At 40.1% G+C, this 18,197-nt stretch overlaps 1 protein-coding gene, 1 long non-coding RNA gene and 1 pseudogene across 3 annotated transcripts; all 3 read left to right on the top strand.

Moving 5' to 3' along the window:
• The first annotated feature begins 7,853 nt into the window (after positions 1-7,853).
• LOC149502110 (uncharacterized) lies at positions 7,854-9,277 on the top strand. Its single transcript, XR_016323616.1, has 2 exons — positions 7,854-8,376; positions 8,894-9,277. It is a non-coding gene; the product is annotated as an uncharacterized LOC149502110 (long non-coding RNA).
• A 1,983-nt stretch (positions 9,278-11,260) lies between these two features.
• On the top strand, positions 11,261-14,493 carry LOC114249634 (ubiquitin-conjugating enzyme E2 S). 2 transcript variants are annotated; one of them, XM_089730100.1, is made up of 3 exons: positions 11,261-11,417; positions 11,639-11,853; positions 13,580-14,493. In XM_089730100.1, the coding sequence occupies exons 2-3, from the start codon at positions 11,706-11,708 to the stop codon at positions 14,047-14,049; spliced, it is 618 nt and encodes a 205-aa protein (XP_089586226.1). In that variant the 5' UTR covers positions 11,261-11,417; positions 11,639-11,705; the 3' UTR covers positions 14,050-14,493. The 2 variants fall into 2 exon arrangements, with proteins under 2 accessions (XP_089586226.1, XP_089586227.1); XM_089730101.1 differs by lacking the exon at positions 11,261-11,417 and adding an exon at positions 11,475-11,515.
• Positions 14,494-14,573: 80 nt separating this feature from the next.
• Positions 14,574-15,651, top strand: LOC149502109 (uncharacterized; annotated as a pseudogene).
• Positions 15,652-18,197: the final 2,546 nt, after the last annotated feature.

Raw genomic sequence — 18,197 nt, 5'->3', positions numbered from 1 at the left:
GTCGGAGTGAATGTGTATTAAAATACTATATAATGCCCGAAAAAATGATATAAATAGTTAAAAAATACCCATGCTTATACAATGCCACATCTGAATCACTCGATTTCTTAAAACTTTAAATTTCACACTGCTATCGAAAGGCACTATGATTTGGCGAATGCGTTGCGTCAAGGAGCGTTAGACTCATCCAGTCATTTGAAGAGCGCGGCGTTAAGTACGCGGCGCAAAGTACGTGTTCTGTTGACAAGGCTTAACTGAAATAGCTGTGTATTTATAGTACCAAGCCGAGGGCGTACGGCCGTAGCTGTTACTACTAGAAACAGATTCGTTGTCGACAGGAGACAGAGCTCGCACTACTCGCGGTAACCTTGCGAGGCTGGCGTCGCGGCGGACGGGCGGCGCGGGGGGGGGAGGGCGCGGGGAAGGCGCGGCGGGGGGAGGCGGGGAAGGCGCGGCGGGGGGAGGCGGGAGGGCGCGGGGGGAGGGGCTCGAGCGTTGCGGCGACGACGCACGCGGCGCCGGCCGCTGCGAGCGCACGACGTCCTCGTTGGTACACCATCTGACATCCATTCTGATTGTGATTTGAAGCGCTTTCTTATTGTGTGTAGCGGGGAGACGTCGCTTCCCGGCTCCGAGTCTCGCGAGAGCTGTACACCGCCTTGCTGACATAGCTTGGTATTAAATGGTGATGCTGCTTCAAGTTGTGATGCATTATCATTCTCCACCATAGTCCCATTTGATGAATCCATGTAAAGATGTGGTTCTATTTCAATCGAGTTGTCACAGAGCAAGGAACGAGAATTAGTTGTGGAATCCCTATGTTGTTGCATAGTGAGTCGAAAACTCTTGGTTTTGTTGCTCGTAAGTGGCCAGAAGAAGTAGAGCCTGTTGTTTGGTCTCAACAAGAGTCTCATCCTCAGTTAATTTTCCAGCATTTAAAGTTTCATCAATTTTATTTGGTTTGTATTTGTTTTCCTTCATAATCAGTTTCATCATGTGATCCTTGTGTTATAGGTTGATTCTCTTCAACTGGCACTCTCAATGATTTCGCAACATTTTCTTTGTTTTCTTTCATAATAACCTGGACAAAAGAAAATACATTAAATTCTTAGTAGACATTTCACTTTTAATAACCCAATAAGAATTTACTGTCTACATATATAGACATAGATTTGAAAGTAATGCTAGACTTGGATGCAGTTATGTGTTCATCGGTTTATATTGACAAGAACAAATGTATACAACTTTAAATATCTATCATAAGAATACTGACTGCAAATGAGAATCCAACCAAACACCAAACCCATAATAGAAGTATCCAGGTAGAAGTAATTGGACCAAAACAACCAGCTATCTAATATTTTATTACAATGATTACTAATACCCAAAAACTAAAAAAAATTCAAGTACTTAAAACAGTCCTTCATAATAAACTAGTAAAAACAAATAGGACCCACACTATTTTTGTCCCACAATTAATATGCATAGAAGTTTAATAGGTTTTTACGGTTAGTCAGCGTTATATTAGGGTTTTACATACATTGTTTTATTTGATCACATTATATACAATTACCCATTTTAAGAGAAATGAGAAATGAGCACTAAGCACATATACACACTGTATCCAATGATTTTCAAAGCGAAGTAGTGTCCCTTTGTAATAAGGTAACACTCGACAAAATGCATACACCCAGTCATGACTTATGCAATTGTAGTGTTTGCTCATGCGGTCCGCACTAATTTCAAACCCCTTCAAGTCATGCAATCCCATTATCCCAGGATAGCCATCAGGGAACCGTGGTTCATGAGGATCGTGGATCTCTATAATGATCTGGAGCTTGACTCCATCAGTAAGTATTTTCAGTTGGCATCACTTTGAGAAGGCGGCACTACACGAAAACTCTTATCGTGGCCTACGGAAATTACATACCTGATCCTGCAGACAGAATGGTACACTATCGCCGTTGTCTAAATACGTCCTATCGAATCCTCCCGATCCACTAACGGTGTTTTTAGGTATCAACACAAACACAAGCAACGGTCACCGTTCTTATCAAACCCATCGTTTGCGACGAACTGTTCGGCGAACAAATGAACCCACAGAACAGCTCACTGAGTTTCTCGCCAGATCTTCTCAGTGGGTCGCGTTTCCTATCCGGTGGTAGTTTCTGCAAAGCACTGTTCTTGCTAGGGCTAGTGCTGTGATTAGTATACGATTTTTTTTAAGCACGATTTGAGACAATGTTTCAGTGTTCAGACCCTATTTTGTTTTGAGGAGTTTATGTAGCTTACTTGAAGTCTCTGTTACTTTATTTTGACTTTCATACATCATTTCTACATGCTAGTTAATCATACAATTTAACGTAAATCAATAGTAATATTATAAAATAGCTTTGGGTGTGCATATAAGTTTAGTAAAATGTTGAAAGGAAAGTCTTACTCGACGAGATCGTCAAGACCCAGAAGAGTGAGGGGCTCGTCGGGCGGCAATAAATGACCCCGACACAGCAATGACATACAGCATATCTGCAGTCCGAACGTGCGGCAGAGCCTCTGTTGCAGCCACCGTACCTGACGCGACTCCTCCACCCACATGTAGCATTTGGCGCGCTCATCGGTAAACACACGACGAAGGCACACACTAACTCGGAATCCGCGTTCCTGCAAGTCCATTAGCTCGTCTCCCCGTCGTTTAGGCATTTATGAGATCTCTTCTTAATGTTAATCTGTCAAAGATATTTTGATTTAATCTCCTAATCTACTAGTTTTTAATCAATCAGCAATGTGCTTTAATCTCGGCACCATCACACGAACAATTTTATGAATCTTAATTTGCAGTCTCGAAATCTTTTTCGAACCGAATGTCTTCTTGTTTCGTGATGTAGGTTCCCGTTATTTTATTTCTATTTCATTTATTTTACATCTGTGACACATACATTAACAACTTAATATTTATTGCAATATATTAACAATATTAAATTAAATCAAATAGTTAATATAATTGAGACGAGACCCCAACTTTAATGTTGGTAGTACCGTAGTACCTAGTTCTATTTTACTGACTGGAAAGGTTAAGGCAAAGGTATCGCACCATACAGCGTAATCTTATATCATTAACTTTTTAATTTTAAAAAATGCAGAGAGTTAGTTGTAGGTACAATACGACCGACGTAACTTGGCGAGTCTGAATATAGCCACAGGTGAACTTTCGCGCATGTACACTCGTAAAAAAAGTGTTATTAGCATTATTTTTTTTAAATCAAAATACGAATTAAAATTTCCCTAATTATACAGGGACCAAGTACAAATAAAATGAATATCAAAACACTATGAGACAGAAAGCTAAAAAAATAACGTAATAAATTAAAGAGAGATAATAAAAGAATATTAAATTAAGACAGAACAGAATCTGTAAAATTATCGTAATTAAATTAATTCGAAAGTAAGCCCGAACACTGCCTTCAGTTGCGATCCGCTGTACTGTGCGTTGCGATACACCAGTTGCGTTAGCAACTCTAAATAAAACTGTCAACATCTTTTACGCCTTCTTCTTTTTCTTTTTAAAAAAAAAAAAATCAATAATTATGTTTGTCGGCCGACGATTTAAAACACTATTATGCTTTGGTGGCATCTTTGTTAACGGATAGTATAAATGCCAAGGGATACTTAATACTAAAACAAATTTAAACACAAATAATCTTAAAAGTAAACAAAAAATTTAGCACTAAACAAAAACAGTATATTATTATCAAATCAATGAAAACTTTTGTAGCCGCCCGTATTCAAGACAGAGATAGCGACGGGAACACGACACTAATGCTAGCGTGTGAGTGAGACCATAGACCTATAGACACATTACCGCGTACGTACCGAGAATTACCGAATTTATACGATGTCAAGAAAGGGATGACCAATATATGTGTTTGAGGATGTGTTCAATCGATTTTTTTTTCAAATTGATTATAATTTAAATAAAAAATATATTATATTCCATTTTATAGGAGGTTTAAAATATTCACAAACAGTCCCTATTGTAGTAGTTGTTTATAAATAACTGATATTTATTTATTTATTTATTTATTCAACTTAATGCACATAAGTACAATGGCGGACTTAATGCCTGAGGCATTCTCTACCAGTCAACCAAGGGTGGTGTAGAGAATCCTGTGGTAGGTGCATAACTTAATGTGAAACAACCAAACTACATTATACAATATATAAACACATACACGGTATATATATATATAATCACACAAACAACGTACACAATTTTATATCATGATAATAATATAAAATTTACACATATATCTATATATAATCTCTATCATAACTCACATATTCACATACATATTCATATACACACTTAAACACAACTTAAAAATATAACAAAGAAATAGAACCACATATACATATATATACAGTACAAGAAAATAGTATATTGCACAGAACACACATTGCAAGTCAAATTGTTAAGTTTTAAGTTTCTCCAGAAAAAGTTGGCGTACCTTTATTTTGAAAGTTAGGCGATCAGTGATCATCCTAACATTAAGAGGAAGTGAATTCCAAAGTTGAACAGATTGAACTACGAAAGACGAACGGACTAAACTAGAGTTGTGCGTGGGACAGTGAAGGAGTAAATTATTAGAGGAACGCAAGTCCTTATCGTGCGAAGAATGTAAATATTTAAAGTACTGAGTCAGATAGGAGGGAGGAGTTGGGCATGTTAGTATAGAATGAAACGCAGTAAGAGCATGTAGATTGCGGCGCTCGCGTATAGGAAGAAAATTTATTTCGGAACGGTAAGTAGACACGTGGTCATACTTGCGAAGATTAAAAATGAAACGAATGCAGTTGTTGAGAAGGCGGTCGAGTTTGTTCAAAAGGTCTGCATTCAGGTCAAGATAGCATACATCGCCATAGTCAATTATGGGCAGGATTAAAGCTTGAACAAGCATCAACTTTATCTTGAAAGGGAGAAAGTTCTTGAAGCGATAAAGGGCACGCAGAGATCCAGTAACCTTCCGACTAACATTCAACACCTGTACCGCCCAATCAAGTCTAGAATCCATATACAGTCCAAGGTTTTTGACTGATGGGCTCAAAGGTATAATTGCTCCATTATAAGTTACGGATGGGAGTGAGCTAAAATCTAATCGTCCCAACAAACGGGGACTACCAATAATAATCGCCTGACATTTGGTTGGATTGACCGTCAAACCAAACCTACCAGACCAATCGCATATAGCCTCTAGATCCCCATTCACTCTGCGAACCGCTTCAGACACACAGTCCACAGTAGCCTGCGAGTACAGCTGTAGGTCGTCAGCGTACAGGTGATACGAACACTGAAGGGACTGAGTTATGAGATTGATAAAGAGAGAGAAAAGCAAAGGGGAGAGAATTCCGCCTTGAGGGACACCAGTATCTAGATCACGCCATGAAGACGAAGACTCATCAATGCGGACCGATTGCTGGCGCCCTCGAAGATATGATGTAAACCATTTCAGCACCTCAGGCGAAATCATAAGATAGGACAGGATAGATAAAAGGATTTCGTGACTGACGGTATTAAAGGCATTAGAGAAGTCGACCAAAGCCAACAATGTGACTTTAGTATCCTCCATTCCAGCCCTAACATCGCCTGTCACTTTGAGGAGAGCGGAGATGGTGCTGTGGCCCGGTCTGAAGCCAGACTGTAGAGAGTTTATTAAACCATTCTTATGAACAAACTGGGACAGTTGGCTATGTACACAGGCCTCCAACACCTTGGACAGAAAAGGGAGAATCGATATGGGACGGAAATGAGTAGGAAGAGTCGGATTAGAGACTTTGGGTAAGGGAATCACAAATGCTTTGCGCCACTGTACAGGAAAAGTACCAGAGGACAAAGATGAATTGATTAAATGTTGTAACGATGGAAGAAGACAATCGAGAATCAGCACTATCATCTGGCGGCTCACTCCGTCGTGACCTACAGCATTGGATCTTATAGAGAGGATTATCTTTTTGATCTCACCCATAGATACCGTGGAAAATTTAAAGGGGTCGATATTTGGAGGGGATAGTCCTTCCAGAAACTCCACAGTACGGCGCGTAGACTGGTGATCCAACGGGATACTTGTAGTAAAGTGCACATTGATATCATCCAGTCCAATTGCCGACTGAAAGCTGTATTGACGTTGTTTGCCAATACCTAGAGTTCCGAGGAACTTCCAGATATTAGCAACTGAAGAAGACGATATATTATGTAGAAAGTAGCGGCGTTTAGCATTTCGTATCACCTGGTTACACCGGTTTCTCGCAATTTTATAAGAAGCCCAATTGTCATCGCATCGGTCCCTCCGGAATTTACGAAAAGCTCTATCTCTACGCCGCATACACATACGCACACCTCTCGTTATCCATGGAGCTGGAGGACGCTTCATCTTCACCTTCCTAACAGGCGCATGGATATCATACAAGTTAAGGATAGTTTCATTAAAAATACGCACTTTATCATCTACAGAAGGTGTAGCCATGAAATCATCCCATTTTAATTCTGACGCATCCTTTTGCAACTGATCTAAATTTAAGCGTTTGAAACTACGTATGCTCATAAGCCTAGGTTGGGACTTCGGAGGACTTAAGGAGTAAGAGAGGAAAATGAGGTCATGATGAGAGAAGCCAGGTGCGGGATATTGACCATGAGATGATACAAGGGTGGGAGAGGAAGTAAGAATTAGATCAAGCCAGGTGTCATTCCCATCACTGTTCCAATGAGTGGCTTGTAGAGGCAGGACTTGAAGATTAGCAGATTCGACGATAGCCAAGAGTTTACAGGATCGAGGTGAATGAACTGCGAGGTCGGTGTTGAAATCACCCATAATGACGTGATGTAAATATTTTGAGCCTAAGGATTCCAGAATTGGTTCGAGACTGGAGAAGTAATCTACAGTGGGAGGACAATAAACAACACCCAGCACTAATTTAACTCCCTTAACGGAAACTTCCAAAAAAAGAAACTCAGCAGAGGTTGAACAGTTTGGTGGAGAACAGTCGAGGATTTTATAAGAAAAAACACTGCGAAGGTAGATAGCAACGCCGCCGCCTCTCCTATCAACACGATCATTCCGAATCAAATCGAAACCAGGAAGAGGATAACTAGTGGAAAGAAGATGAGGCTTTAGCCAGCTCTCGGATATCAGCACAGCATGAACGTCAGTATTATCAAAACTTTCCAGAATTTCACTATAATGACTGGGCACACTTTGCGCATTAATGTGACATAAATTTAGTAGGCCCGAATTTTTGCTAAAACATCGTCGTACACAGTCACCAAGAGTACCAGTTACTGAACAAAAACTATCCTCATTTAACGAAGAAACAGGAGAAAGAGATTCATTGGCAGAAAGATAAAGGTCGTCACATGAATTACTCATAAATTAATCAATGCAATACAAATACAATGCACAATTTAAATATATATACTATTATCCTATATAGAAAACAAATTTTATAAAAGTTATTGATAACTGAAAGCAAATGCAATGAGTTCAAAAACAAAAAACAAAAAGCTGATATCTCTGCACCACCCGCCAGCCAATACACACCGTATACATAATAAAAATAACAATACAGATTATTTTCAGCACACAAAATCAAAACAAAAAAATTATAACAAACTATAACAACAATGATATGTACAAAATAAAGCAAGAAAATATTAGAATAAAAAAAAAAACAAAAGAAAACTTAGAACTTTGAGTAAAATGGAATGCAAATTAAGTTACATTAATATTTACTCTGTGATTCACTAAGCTGCATCAATGTCAATTTGACAGACTAGGTGTCAGACGCCAATCTGACGTCATGATCAGACGTCAGTGCTTAGCTATGCATTATTACAAAAATGATGTTGTTATTAAAAATAGTAGTTTATATATAATATTAATAACAATAACAATAATGATGATTATAAATTAAAACACTAAGTACACAACCAATGCACCGCAAATCAGTGATTACATTAATTATTAATTTGCATATGATTGAAAACTAAAAACAAACTGTATGGTGGGTAAGGCAAAAATTGAAGGAAGAAGCAATAAAAATAATAATTACAAATTAAAATAAAATTGAAAAATGCAATTTAAATTTCGATCGTTACGAAATAATGGCATTACAATAACTGACCAACACATTAAAAAAATAACAATGTATGTAGGTACAGTGGGATAGACACTTTCACACATACTATAACAAATACACTAATGCTTTCGAAGCCTTGTGGTTGTGCTCTTTGTTTTCACTGTATCGCTCTCAATGCTTTTAGCTGCCGAAGGTTCTTTTATAATTTTGGGGTATCTGGAAACTAGGTGATTCAAGTCGTCCATCGTAGTAAGTTTCTGCCTACTTCCATCGGGTAACTTGATTATGATTTTAGCATCTTGAGTCCAGCAAGCATGCATTCCAAAATGCTGCCGACCTTTGCTAAAAACCATCTGCCTGGTTTTGGTCAAAAACTCCTTGACTGAGATGGGTGAACCTTTTAATTTAGATTTAGCCCTCCACACACCTATCTTGGTATCTAAACTGGAAAACCTTACCAGGATTGGACGATGATGATCTTTATTTTGTGAGCCGATCCTATGACATACATTTATATCTGAAGCAGAAATACCTTTCAGTTCCAACTGCTTATGTGTAATATCTAGAACAATTTTATTACAGTCTTCTTTTTCGACTTCTGGAATGCCCATAAAGATGATAGCTTTTCTTCTGTGCCTGGTCTCAATAATATCTACCATTTGGGAACATTCATTGATTTGTTGCCGGAGAAGATGAAGCATTGAGAAAACTAGCTCTCTGAATGTCCTAAATTGTTCAGAAATTTTTGAAATAGATTCCTTTGCAGGGGCAGTATTGTTGAGTTGTGCTTCAAGGTCAGCCATTCTTCTTGAGAAACATTCTTCGAGAGTAGCTTGTGCTGCTTCTATTGTAGCCAGCTGTTACATGTTGCTTAATCCTTCAATTCCAACCTCACAACTTATGAGTGTGCAGAAACTGGCAGGTAGCTAATTATTAAAACTTAGCTTCCATAAAAACTGTCACAAACATTTGTGTGGTCTTCTTATGTTTAGTTTTAAAGAATTGTTAAAAAAAATGTCAAAAATATTATTAAATTGAATAAAATTCACTTTTCGACTTGAGAACGCTTGTATTCTTTTCCACACCTACCCGCGAATTATAATTTAAAAAAAAATTCAACTAAATCATCTCTTTCAACCAAGAAAATAAAGTGTTATTAGTTTTTTTTTTATTAAAGATAAAGTCTCGTTTACTAACGACAACATTCAATAAGTTTGTAAATCTATTTCGTTCAGTATCTCATAAAAACAAAAATCAATAAATTGTAAATCGATAAAAATCGATTGCGATATTTGATTGAATAAAGGGACGATTGTGTTTACACAGAGTCAATCCCTAGCCTAGACCTCCGCCCCGCGCACGTCGGTCATTTTTTTTTTTTTTTTTTTATTGCTTAGATGTGTGGACGAGCTCACAGCCCACCTGGTGTTAAGTGGTTACTGGAGCCCATAGACATCTACAACGTAAATGCGCCACACACCTTGAGATATAGTTCTAAGGTCTCAGTATAGTCACAACGGCTGCCCCACCCTTCAAACCGAAACGCATTACTGCTTCACGGCAGAAATAGGCGGGGCGGTGGTACCTACCCGTGCGGACTCACAAGAGGTCCTACCACCAGTGAATGTCATGCCACCATTTGGTTCCTAAAAACGTTTGTGCGCAGCCTTCTGCGCGAAGTTCGGACTCGCCAAGATACATCGGTCGTATTGTACTTATAACTCCATAGAAAAATTATAATATGAAATGGGATGAAGTTGATTAATTTGGAACATTAATCAATTGTATGAAATTAAATGAAGTGAGATGAGATGATATGAGATAAAATATAATCTCAGTAAAATTGTGGTTATTTAATGAGCCTTTTTTACTGGACTTTTCAGAGGATCCCAAGCAGGTACGTCCAGCGGCTTTGTTTCATTTTCCCACATTTGTGCACTTTCACAGATACTAAACATTTAATAAGCCTCCGTTGTTACACGTTTAAACCTGAAGGAATTGGTCTTAATTATCAGGTCATACAATCCCTTGTAAAAAAGTAATTCTTCCTAACAAAAACAAAATCAGATACATAATATGAGATGTGTAAGTATTAAATATCTATGTGTCTAGGGACACAAAATTAAGGAGACCTGTTAATACCCCCGTGCACAAAACAAAACTCTGATGTGGACGTTCCTAGTTTCCTAGATAAGGAATGTACTTTTGAGTTTGTTTGATTCGCCTCTGAATAAATAAAATACCCACACGACCAAATGGTTTGTTAGAAAAGTCATATTAAAATTTATTTTGCTAAAAGTTAAATGTAACATACTCTGGCAATAATTAGACTACCGTACTTTATGACTTAATCACGAACACTAACGATTAAATTCTAACGTCTAAGAGAAGACTAAGTCACCCATGAGAACTACAACTGTAAAGTACCTGTACGTAGTGCCGGAAATAATAAAACTACAATAAATAAAAAACTGTGAAAAGACGTTGAGTTTCAAATGTGTCTACCACACGTGAAGTCGAAGAAAATATTAGATAATAGAAAATAAACATGATTAAGGAATATAATTATAAAGGAAGTGAGTGAATGAAAAATATTAATTGAAGTGAGATATACCACCCTTATGCGTCCAATGGACGCATAAGGGTGGTATGGTAGATGAATTGAAATCACCTTTCAGAATTTAATGAGCTCAATGGAGTTTTTGGAAGTTGCCGCGAATCTACGTTTAGCGATTTTGTTTCATTTCACGCACTTCTACTTGTACTTCCACTGATATTAAATCATCAGTAATCCACCATTAGGAAAGTTACGGACCATTACATCTGAATGAACGATAAATTAACAAAATAAATCAATTCACATATTTTGCTCTCTCACTAAAAAGTCGATGAAACAATTAATTGTTGCCAGTTTCGATTTATAAAATGTTCATAAAATATAGATAATTAGTACAAATCAGCGATTTTCAATTTAGTTCCCAATTTTCCGAACTTGCAAATTTGATAAATAAATAAATAAAAATATTCCCCAAAGATATACATAGTAACAAAAAGTAAGATCGGTCAAGATTATTGAACATAGGTAGCTTAGTATTTATAGCACCTTTCACTTATGTCATAATATCTCTATAGTATGTGGTAGTAAGGAACAGTAAGATAAATTAGCATCACGTCTGTGATTTAATATGGAATTTTATACGTAAATATTTAGTTTTAATTAAGAACACAGTGTGACGACCCATTCAAAATTTTAGCGCATTGTGGAATGAATGTTATAGGAATAGTTAAAGGTACCTTTGCCTAATTGGGCAGGCCAATAAAAAAAATGCATTTTTATGTTTTGAATTTTGAAAATTTTGATAGAACAACTCGAAATCAAATTTGTAAAGTAGTGAACATTTTTCTGAATAATAAAAATTGCATGCTCTGTTGTAGAAAGAGATTAATATTTCGAAATTCCTTCTCAAAACAAATAGAAAAATTCTAAAAACTTAGTGACATTTCGTTTTAGTGTAAAAGGTGATAATAACGCAAGCAAATGCTATGAGCGCCTGACATAAAGAAGGAGAAGCAGAAGCATGTCGAACGTGGAAAACGTATGTCCTCAAGCGTTGCGCGGCGTGGCACGCGAACTCCGACAGCTGGCGGCTAATCCTCCGCCGGGCATCAAACTGCAGCTGCGAGACGACGACATATCTGACATCGTCGCGCTTATCGATGGTCCCGGTAAGAATCTATTCAAATATGATACTGCCCTCACGTCCAGAACCGGTGTGACATTTCGTTAAACAAAAGTCATATCTACTTTCTCATGTCATGTAATAAATCAGAGGTGGAAAGGTAAATGGTCCAATGGCAATGTTTGGATTTGTTACATTGAAGTACATCTCAATATTCAACGTCACAGTTACAATTTATACAGATTTTTTGCTATCTGCTTGATATTTATTTTGTTTTGAATATCATGACTTATATCTTGCAATGCCTCAATTTTGTATAGAAAATTTGGACATGATTTTTTTTCAATCTGCATCTCCCGTCTTTAAGATATTCAATAATTATGGAGTCCTTTGAAGTCATGGTCTTTCTAAAGATATATTAACAGTTGCAGATATTACATTGTCTGCACTTTGTTTAACTTATAATTTAGACCTCTGAAGAAATGAGGAATAGGAGAATCTGACACTATCTAAAAGTCATAATTTTAAGAAATGTATAATGTGTTCTTTTTGCATATGGGACTTTCTTCAAAACTAAACAATAAATAAATACCTTCATAATGAATACCACACAATATAAGCCACAGATAGGTGAACCAATTCTCAATATATACCACTGCCAGTTATGTTCAAAGTTTTCAAAAAGCTGTTGTCATATTATATCTTACCTTTATTGGAGAAAAACAAAATCATCCCAAAGAAGTTTAGTTTTAGGACGACGTATTTAGCAGTTGTGCAGTTATAGAATGATAGAGAAAATGAGAAAGTCAGGTGTTTTTAGGCCTCTCAAGCACCAGTCCTCGTTGGTTGATTACGACTAACCCATACACAGCCCACTAAGTATCTTGCCGGATCTTCTCAGTAGGTCGCAATTCTGATCTGGTGGTAAATGTTTCAAAGCACTGTTCTTGCTAGGTCTAGTGTTAGCAAATTCTCTCAGGTTGAGCCTGTGAGCTCGCCTATCTGTTCACGAGAAGCTGGAATAGCTCCACAGGATACTAGCCAATAAGTAGGGAAAAATTATACATATACACATTTTTTTATGTGTATGATTTTTATGCATTTTTTTTCTTTTCTAATTGAATTAATGTGTCAAAATATTTTTGAGCATTGTTGTATATAGTTGTTATATCTAAAGCTGTAAGCTGTAAGCTGTGTGAAGTAAAATGAGATTTTAATATGGCCAGAGGCTTAATATTTTTTTTTATTGCTTTGATGCATGGACGAGCTCACAGCCCACCTGGTGTTAAGTAGTTACTGGAGCCCATAGACATTTACAACGTAAATGCGCCACACACCTTGAGATATAAGTTGTAAGGTCTCAGTATAGTTACAACGGCTGCCCCACCCTTCAAGTCGAAACGCATTACTGCTTCACGGCAGAAACAGGCGCGGTGGTGGTACCTACCCGTGCGAACTCACATAGACTTGTTTTTTCTTTTATTGTGAATATTTCTATTTATTTAAAAAAAAGAAAATATTTGAGAAAAAACAAAAAGAAAAAAAAGCCCGCTGAGTTTGTTTCGCCGGTTCTTCTCAGGACTGTGGCTTTTTTGGAACTGGTGGTAGAGTTAACATTGTTATTTGTATTTTGACATTCAACAAGTGTGTCATACTGACATCTAAGTTGAAATAAATGATTTTGAATTTGAATTTGAATTTGAGGTCCTACCACCAGTAAAAACCAGATTCAAGGGTATCAACTAAATTAATGCAAAAATTGATGATTTCAGCGGAGACGCCGTATGAAGGGGGCGTGTTCCGCGTGCGACTCGTGCTCGGACGCGAGTTCCCCGCCAGCGCACCGCGGGCATACTTCGTCACCCGCGTCTTCCACCCCAACGTCGCCGCCGAGACCGGCGAGGTCTGCGTCAACACGCTCGCACGCGACTGGCGCCCCGAGCTCGGGCTCCGGCACGCGCTCCTCGCTCTGCGCTGTCTGCTCATCGCGCCCAACCCTGACTCGGCACTCAACGCGGAGGCCGCCGCCCTACTGCGCGACCGCTACGACGACTACTTCGCGCGCGCCAAGCTGCTCACCGACATCCACGCGACCCGCAGCCGCGCCCCCGGCCCCGCGCCCGCCCCCGCGCCCGCCCCCGCGCCCGCCCCCGCGCCCGCCCCCGCGCCCGCGCCGCCCGCCAAGCGCCGCCCCGCGCCTCCCCCCCGCGCAGACAAGCGCCGCATCCTGAAGCGGTTATGAGCCGTCCCGAGATCAAACGATCAGACCACGCGAATGGACTCGTCCAACACGAGCGAACTTTAAGATATTTGCAAAATTGAACTTTAAGTAGTAGGTGAACTTTTTAATAATTTAATGTGTATCTGCAAAAACTGAAATCCTTGCGTTGAGTGTGCGCTGGACAGTCTACTGCCCTTCCCCCATCTCCTTCCCGAAGCCCTTCCCTCGCGAACGTCGAGTCACTAAATAAAATCTTACCCCAAGTTAATTGAGTTAGAATCCTCCGTGCGGCTGGAGCTGAGCTGCGAGTGGCGCGGCTGGACAGAGCGCTCTGCTGCACGTGACGCTCGGAATATAAATTCACAATATCGCTGTTAAAATATGTTTCCATAGATTTAATTCCTAGATTTGTAATATTGTATTGAATTAAAATAGAATAATATATTAATAACTGTCCGTACAAAATTCGTGTTTTAATTCATAATTATTCAAACAGTAAAAACACCAAATTTTATGCTGTTCGGATATTGAGTACCGTCAGAAAAATGGATTGTAATAATCGTCCGGTGTAGTGGTGTGACGTCACATGTGGGCACGCGTGGGGACGCTGACGAGGTCAGGGCCTCCCCGCAGCTCGGTTGGAGGCGAGGAGTTGTTCTGATTTGTGCCCTTTTTAAGTTAAGATGAAATTGTTAATGGAATGAGACTTGTTGTAAGGCATTTTATGAAACGGCCTATTTTTTTAAACAAACCTTATACTGGTGATCTGACAATGTATTGAATCGTTATGTGTTTCGCTTCCAAGTAAAATCCAGCTTTTAGTTAGACACGTTTATCAACAGTTATCCGAATTAAAATTGTCAAACCTTTACAGCACGAGGTATCGTTTCACTCACTAATATATTCATTAAGTTTTTTTTTCCTACCTATGCTGATAGCCTTGAGAGGCTATTTCAGCTTTGCCCTAACATGTGGGTGAGCTCACGGTGAGGCCCGAGGTCGAACCTCCTACGAGGTCCCCGCGCCTAGGGTGCGCGCGGGGTATGTGGGACTTGTCCGCGACTGCGAGACTGCGGGTCCAAGAATGTTTTCAGGGCCTTACTTACCCACTAAACGACTCTCCTGCACTCTTCGACCAAGCGTCCGATCCCCTCCGAGGTCAGAACCCGGATGAGGTAGGGGGGTGGGTTACTGCGGTCAACACTGCAAACAGACAGCGCAGCTCACCCCAAGGACGCCCAGCCGACGGAGTCTTCGAGGCGAATCGAAGGCTCTGAAACATAGGCCGTCTCGGTACGGCAGTCCGTCAGGCCGCCCATACGATGCGGCTGGTGTCCCGGAATACCCCGCTAGACCAGAACCAGCCTGCCGGGTTGGGCCGCGATACACCGCCAATCCGGTTTGCTCTATTATAGATACTCCTTGGCGGCACGCTAGAGTGCTGGTAGCGCGCCGCGCGGCCTTTGCCCCCTCAGGTTGCCCCTTTACCTTCACCAGGGGGAAGCCGCCAACTATAGGGGCCGGGACGTACGGGCGTAATCCCTCCTCCAGCCTCCGGCTCGACGGCGACGGATCGGTGCGAAAAAGGAAAAGCTCTCTCTCTCTCGTTCCGCCGCCTCCTGACCGCGACGAGGGCGGCGCGCTGCTCGTCGAATCCAGAGCAACGCGCCAATGTGTGTTCCGCTGTGCCATCCTCGTCGCGGTCTGCTTTTTTCTTTTTTTTTTTATTGCTTAGATGGGTGGGTGAACTCACAGCTCACCTAGTGTTAAGTGGTTACTGGAGCCCATAGATATCTACGACATAAATGCACTACCCACCTGCGCAATGGTGGCACTGAGCCGTCGGTTCCCTTCCGGCTATTTTATGCAAGTACCGGTCGAAGCAACCGTGGCCGGTAAGTATCTGCGTAAGGGCCTGGCCATAGCTACTGGCGGTGCGTTTTGCGGTACGTTGCGAGGTGCGGCGTGCGGCGCGATTTGCGGTGGTATGCCACAGCTAGACTAGTTGCGACGGCGCGGCGGCGGCGGCGTCAGAGGTGCGCGTATTTAGAGAGCCTTATCAAATGTCCCTATCAAAAGTGGCACGATATTACCTTGAAATAAGTGCGTTCTTAGCTGAAGATATTATTTAATCAAGAATAGGAGCGCACTCAGTTAGAAAAGGAGAGAACTTGGCGAATTTCACACTATTAGGAATATAAGAACTATCCCGATAAATAGATTATTAATAGAAAATAGATTCAACCTTCACAGTGATTACCAGGTTCAAATCTCAATTTACCATACGTGTCAAATGAAACCTATCCTCTTAAAAATTATTTGATGCGTTCATATCCACCGGGTGGTTTAAATGCGGAATAAATAATTTTCGACAAAGGATTATCCCGGGCAAGAGTCACAATTCAGTAAAAAAAGTGGTCGTATCATTATGGTTTTAACTTAATTTGATAGACAAAGAAATATCGTTTATAGCAACCCTAACGCCTGCCGCGTCGGCAGCCGCGTCGGCAGCCGCGTCTGATCGCGCGCCGCGACCAATCAGGGACTCTCGTCGTCGGCTCCCGGCGCAACTCAAAGAGTAGCGACCGAAGAGCTTTCCCTTTGGCAAGCCGCGTGCGCCCCTTTTCGGGCGCCGACAGTTCACCCGCAACCACCGAAGCATACACACGAGAATACGTCCGCACCTCGCTCGCTACCATTCCTTTTCGAACTTGTTTGTGGGACCCTCTGGAGTATTCATACTCAGTGCTCCAGCTGGACAACACAAAACGTTTCATATTCAGAAAACGATTTTTATATTCTCATCCAGGTTTAAGAGAAATCTATTTTTTTCTGCAGCTAAAATTAAGATGTTAATTGTTTTCTTCGAAATCAATAATCGCTCTCATAATTAGTTACAGAGTTAAATAAGTTAATTGTGGTTAATGTTGCTACAAATAAGCCCTTATGTACATTCTGTTATTATTATATCCTCATAATAATAATAATAATAATAATGAAGGTGGTTTCTGAAAATGGACCTCATTGACCCTTCTTTCGGAAATGAAAATCCGGAAGCCGGCAACGATATTGTTGTTGTTTTTAAATTCACCAATAGGCAGGCAAAGAGCGTAGCCTATACAGCCTAGTCGGTCGTAGTTATATTATTTTCATGTTAATAAAAAGCCAGTGTATCCGCGTGAGTTTCCGCAGACCTTGAAAAAAATAAAAAACTGCCTGCTATGTTAGCCACAGTTTTATTCCAATGCCTCAATAATCGTGAACAACGACGATTGACGTTTAATACACAAAACAACACCCAATTTATATATTATACATCACAATAAACTATTAAAAAAACTATAAAATACTTCAAGTGACACTTCACTCGGGTTGCTGCCAAAACTCTCTGACCATAGATAATAAAAATAAGTAATGGTGGGCAATTGCGATTTTTACTAATGGAATCATTAATGTCTAAAAATATTTAATATTTAATTTATTAAAATTATCAAAATTATAAATAATTAATTTTTTTGTAAAACAATTCCAGGGTGAAAGAAATGTTGATACATAAACTAAACAACGTGAAAAAAATAAGGCATAGTTTTTCAAGTACAGATAGTTTTAACACAAAGTTGGCCCACTTTTGGGCATTGTCCTTTCAAATTTTATTTCAATAATATTATCCAAGAGTATCTATGAAACCACTACTACCAAAAAAATTGTTGTTTTATTTCGTCCCACATTTTTTTATAACATATTTATGATGTGGATGTTTTGACATCCATATTTCTGGTCTACTCAGTATTTCACTAATGAATTGTTCCACATCCATTATATTTTATTAGCTCAACGCGCGGTAAAAACAAAATGTTTTGTTTCGATCGCGCGATGCCTCAATGCGTCCACTGACACCGCCGCGCGCGCCGTTCTGGGCTGTCCGCCGCCTCGATATTGGCTAGTAAATTTGTTTCGCTCGCACATCGCGCAGCTCGTCGCCGCCAAATGTCACGCGCCTCTTGCCGCGCCGCCGGTAGCTGTGGTATACTTCATAGTTTGTCTACCATTTGTTTCCGCCGCTCACCGCTTGCCGCGCCACACGACGCGCCGCAATTCGCACCGCTCTTGGTTGTGGGCAGGGGGTAAGCCGGAAGGTGAGACGTCCGCGGTCGCGGCCCACACAGTCC

The sequence above is a fragment of the Bombyx mandarina genome, chromosome 10 (assembly GCF_030267445.1).
Source record: "Bombyx mandarina strain Sakado chromosome 10, ASM3026744v2".
NCBI classification, from domain to species: Eukaryota; Metazoa; Arthropoda; class Insecta; order Lepidoptera; family Bombycidae; genus Bombyx; species Bombyx mandarina.
This window is presented reverse-complemented; position numbering and strand designations above follow the sequence as displayed.

Bases quoted from the DNA above. Each gene is read 5' to 3' on its own strand.
- LOC114249634 (XM_089730100.1), top strand. From the start codon at position 11,706: ATGTCGAACGTGGAAAACGTATGTCCTCAAGCGTTGCGCGGCGTGGCA. The intron at 11,854-13,579 runs GTAAGAATCTAT...TGATGATTTCAG, and splicing joins CGCGCTTATCGATGGTCCCG to CGGAGACGCCGTATGAAGGG.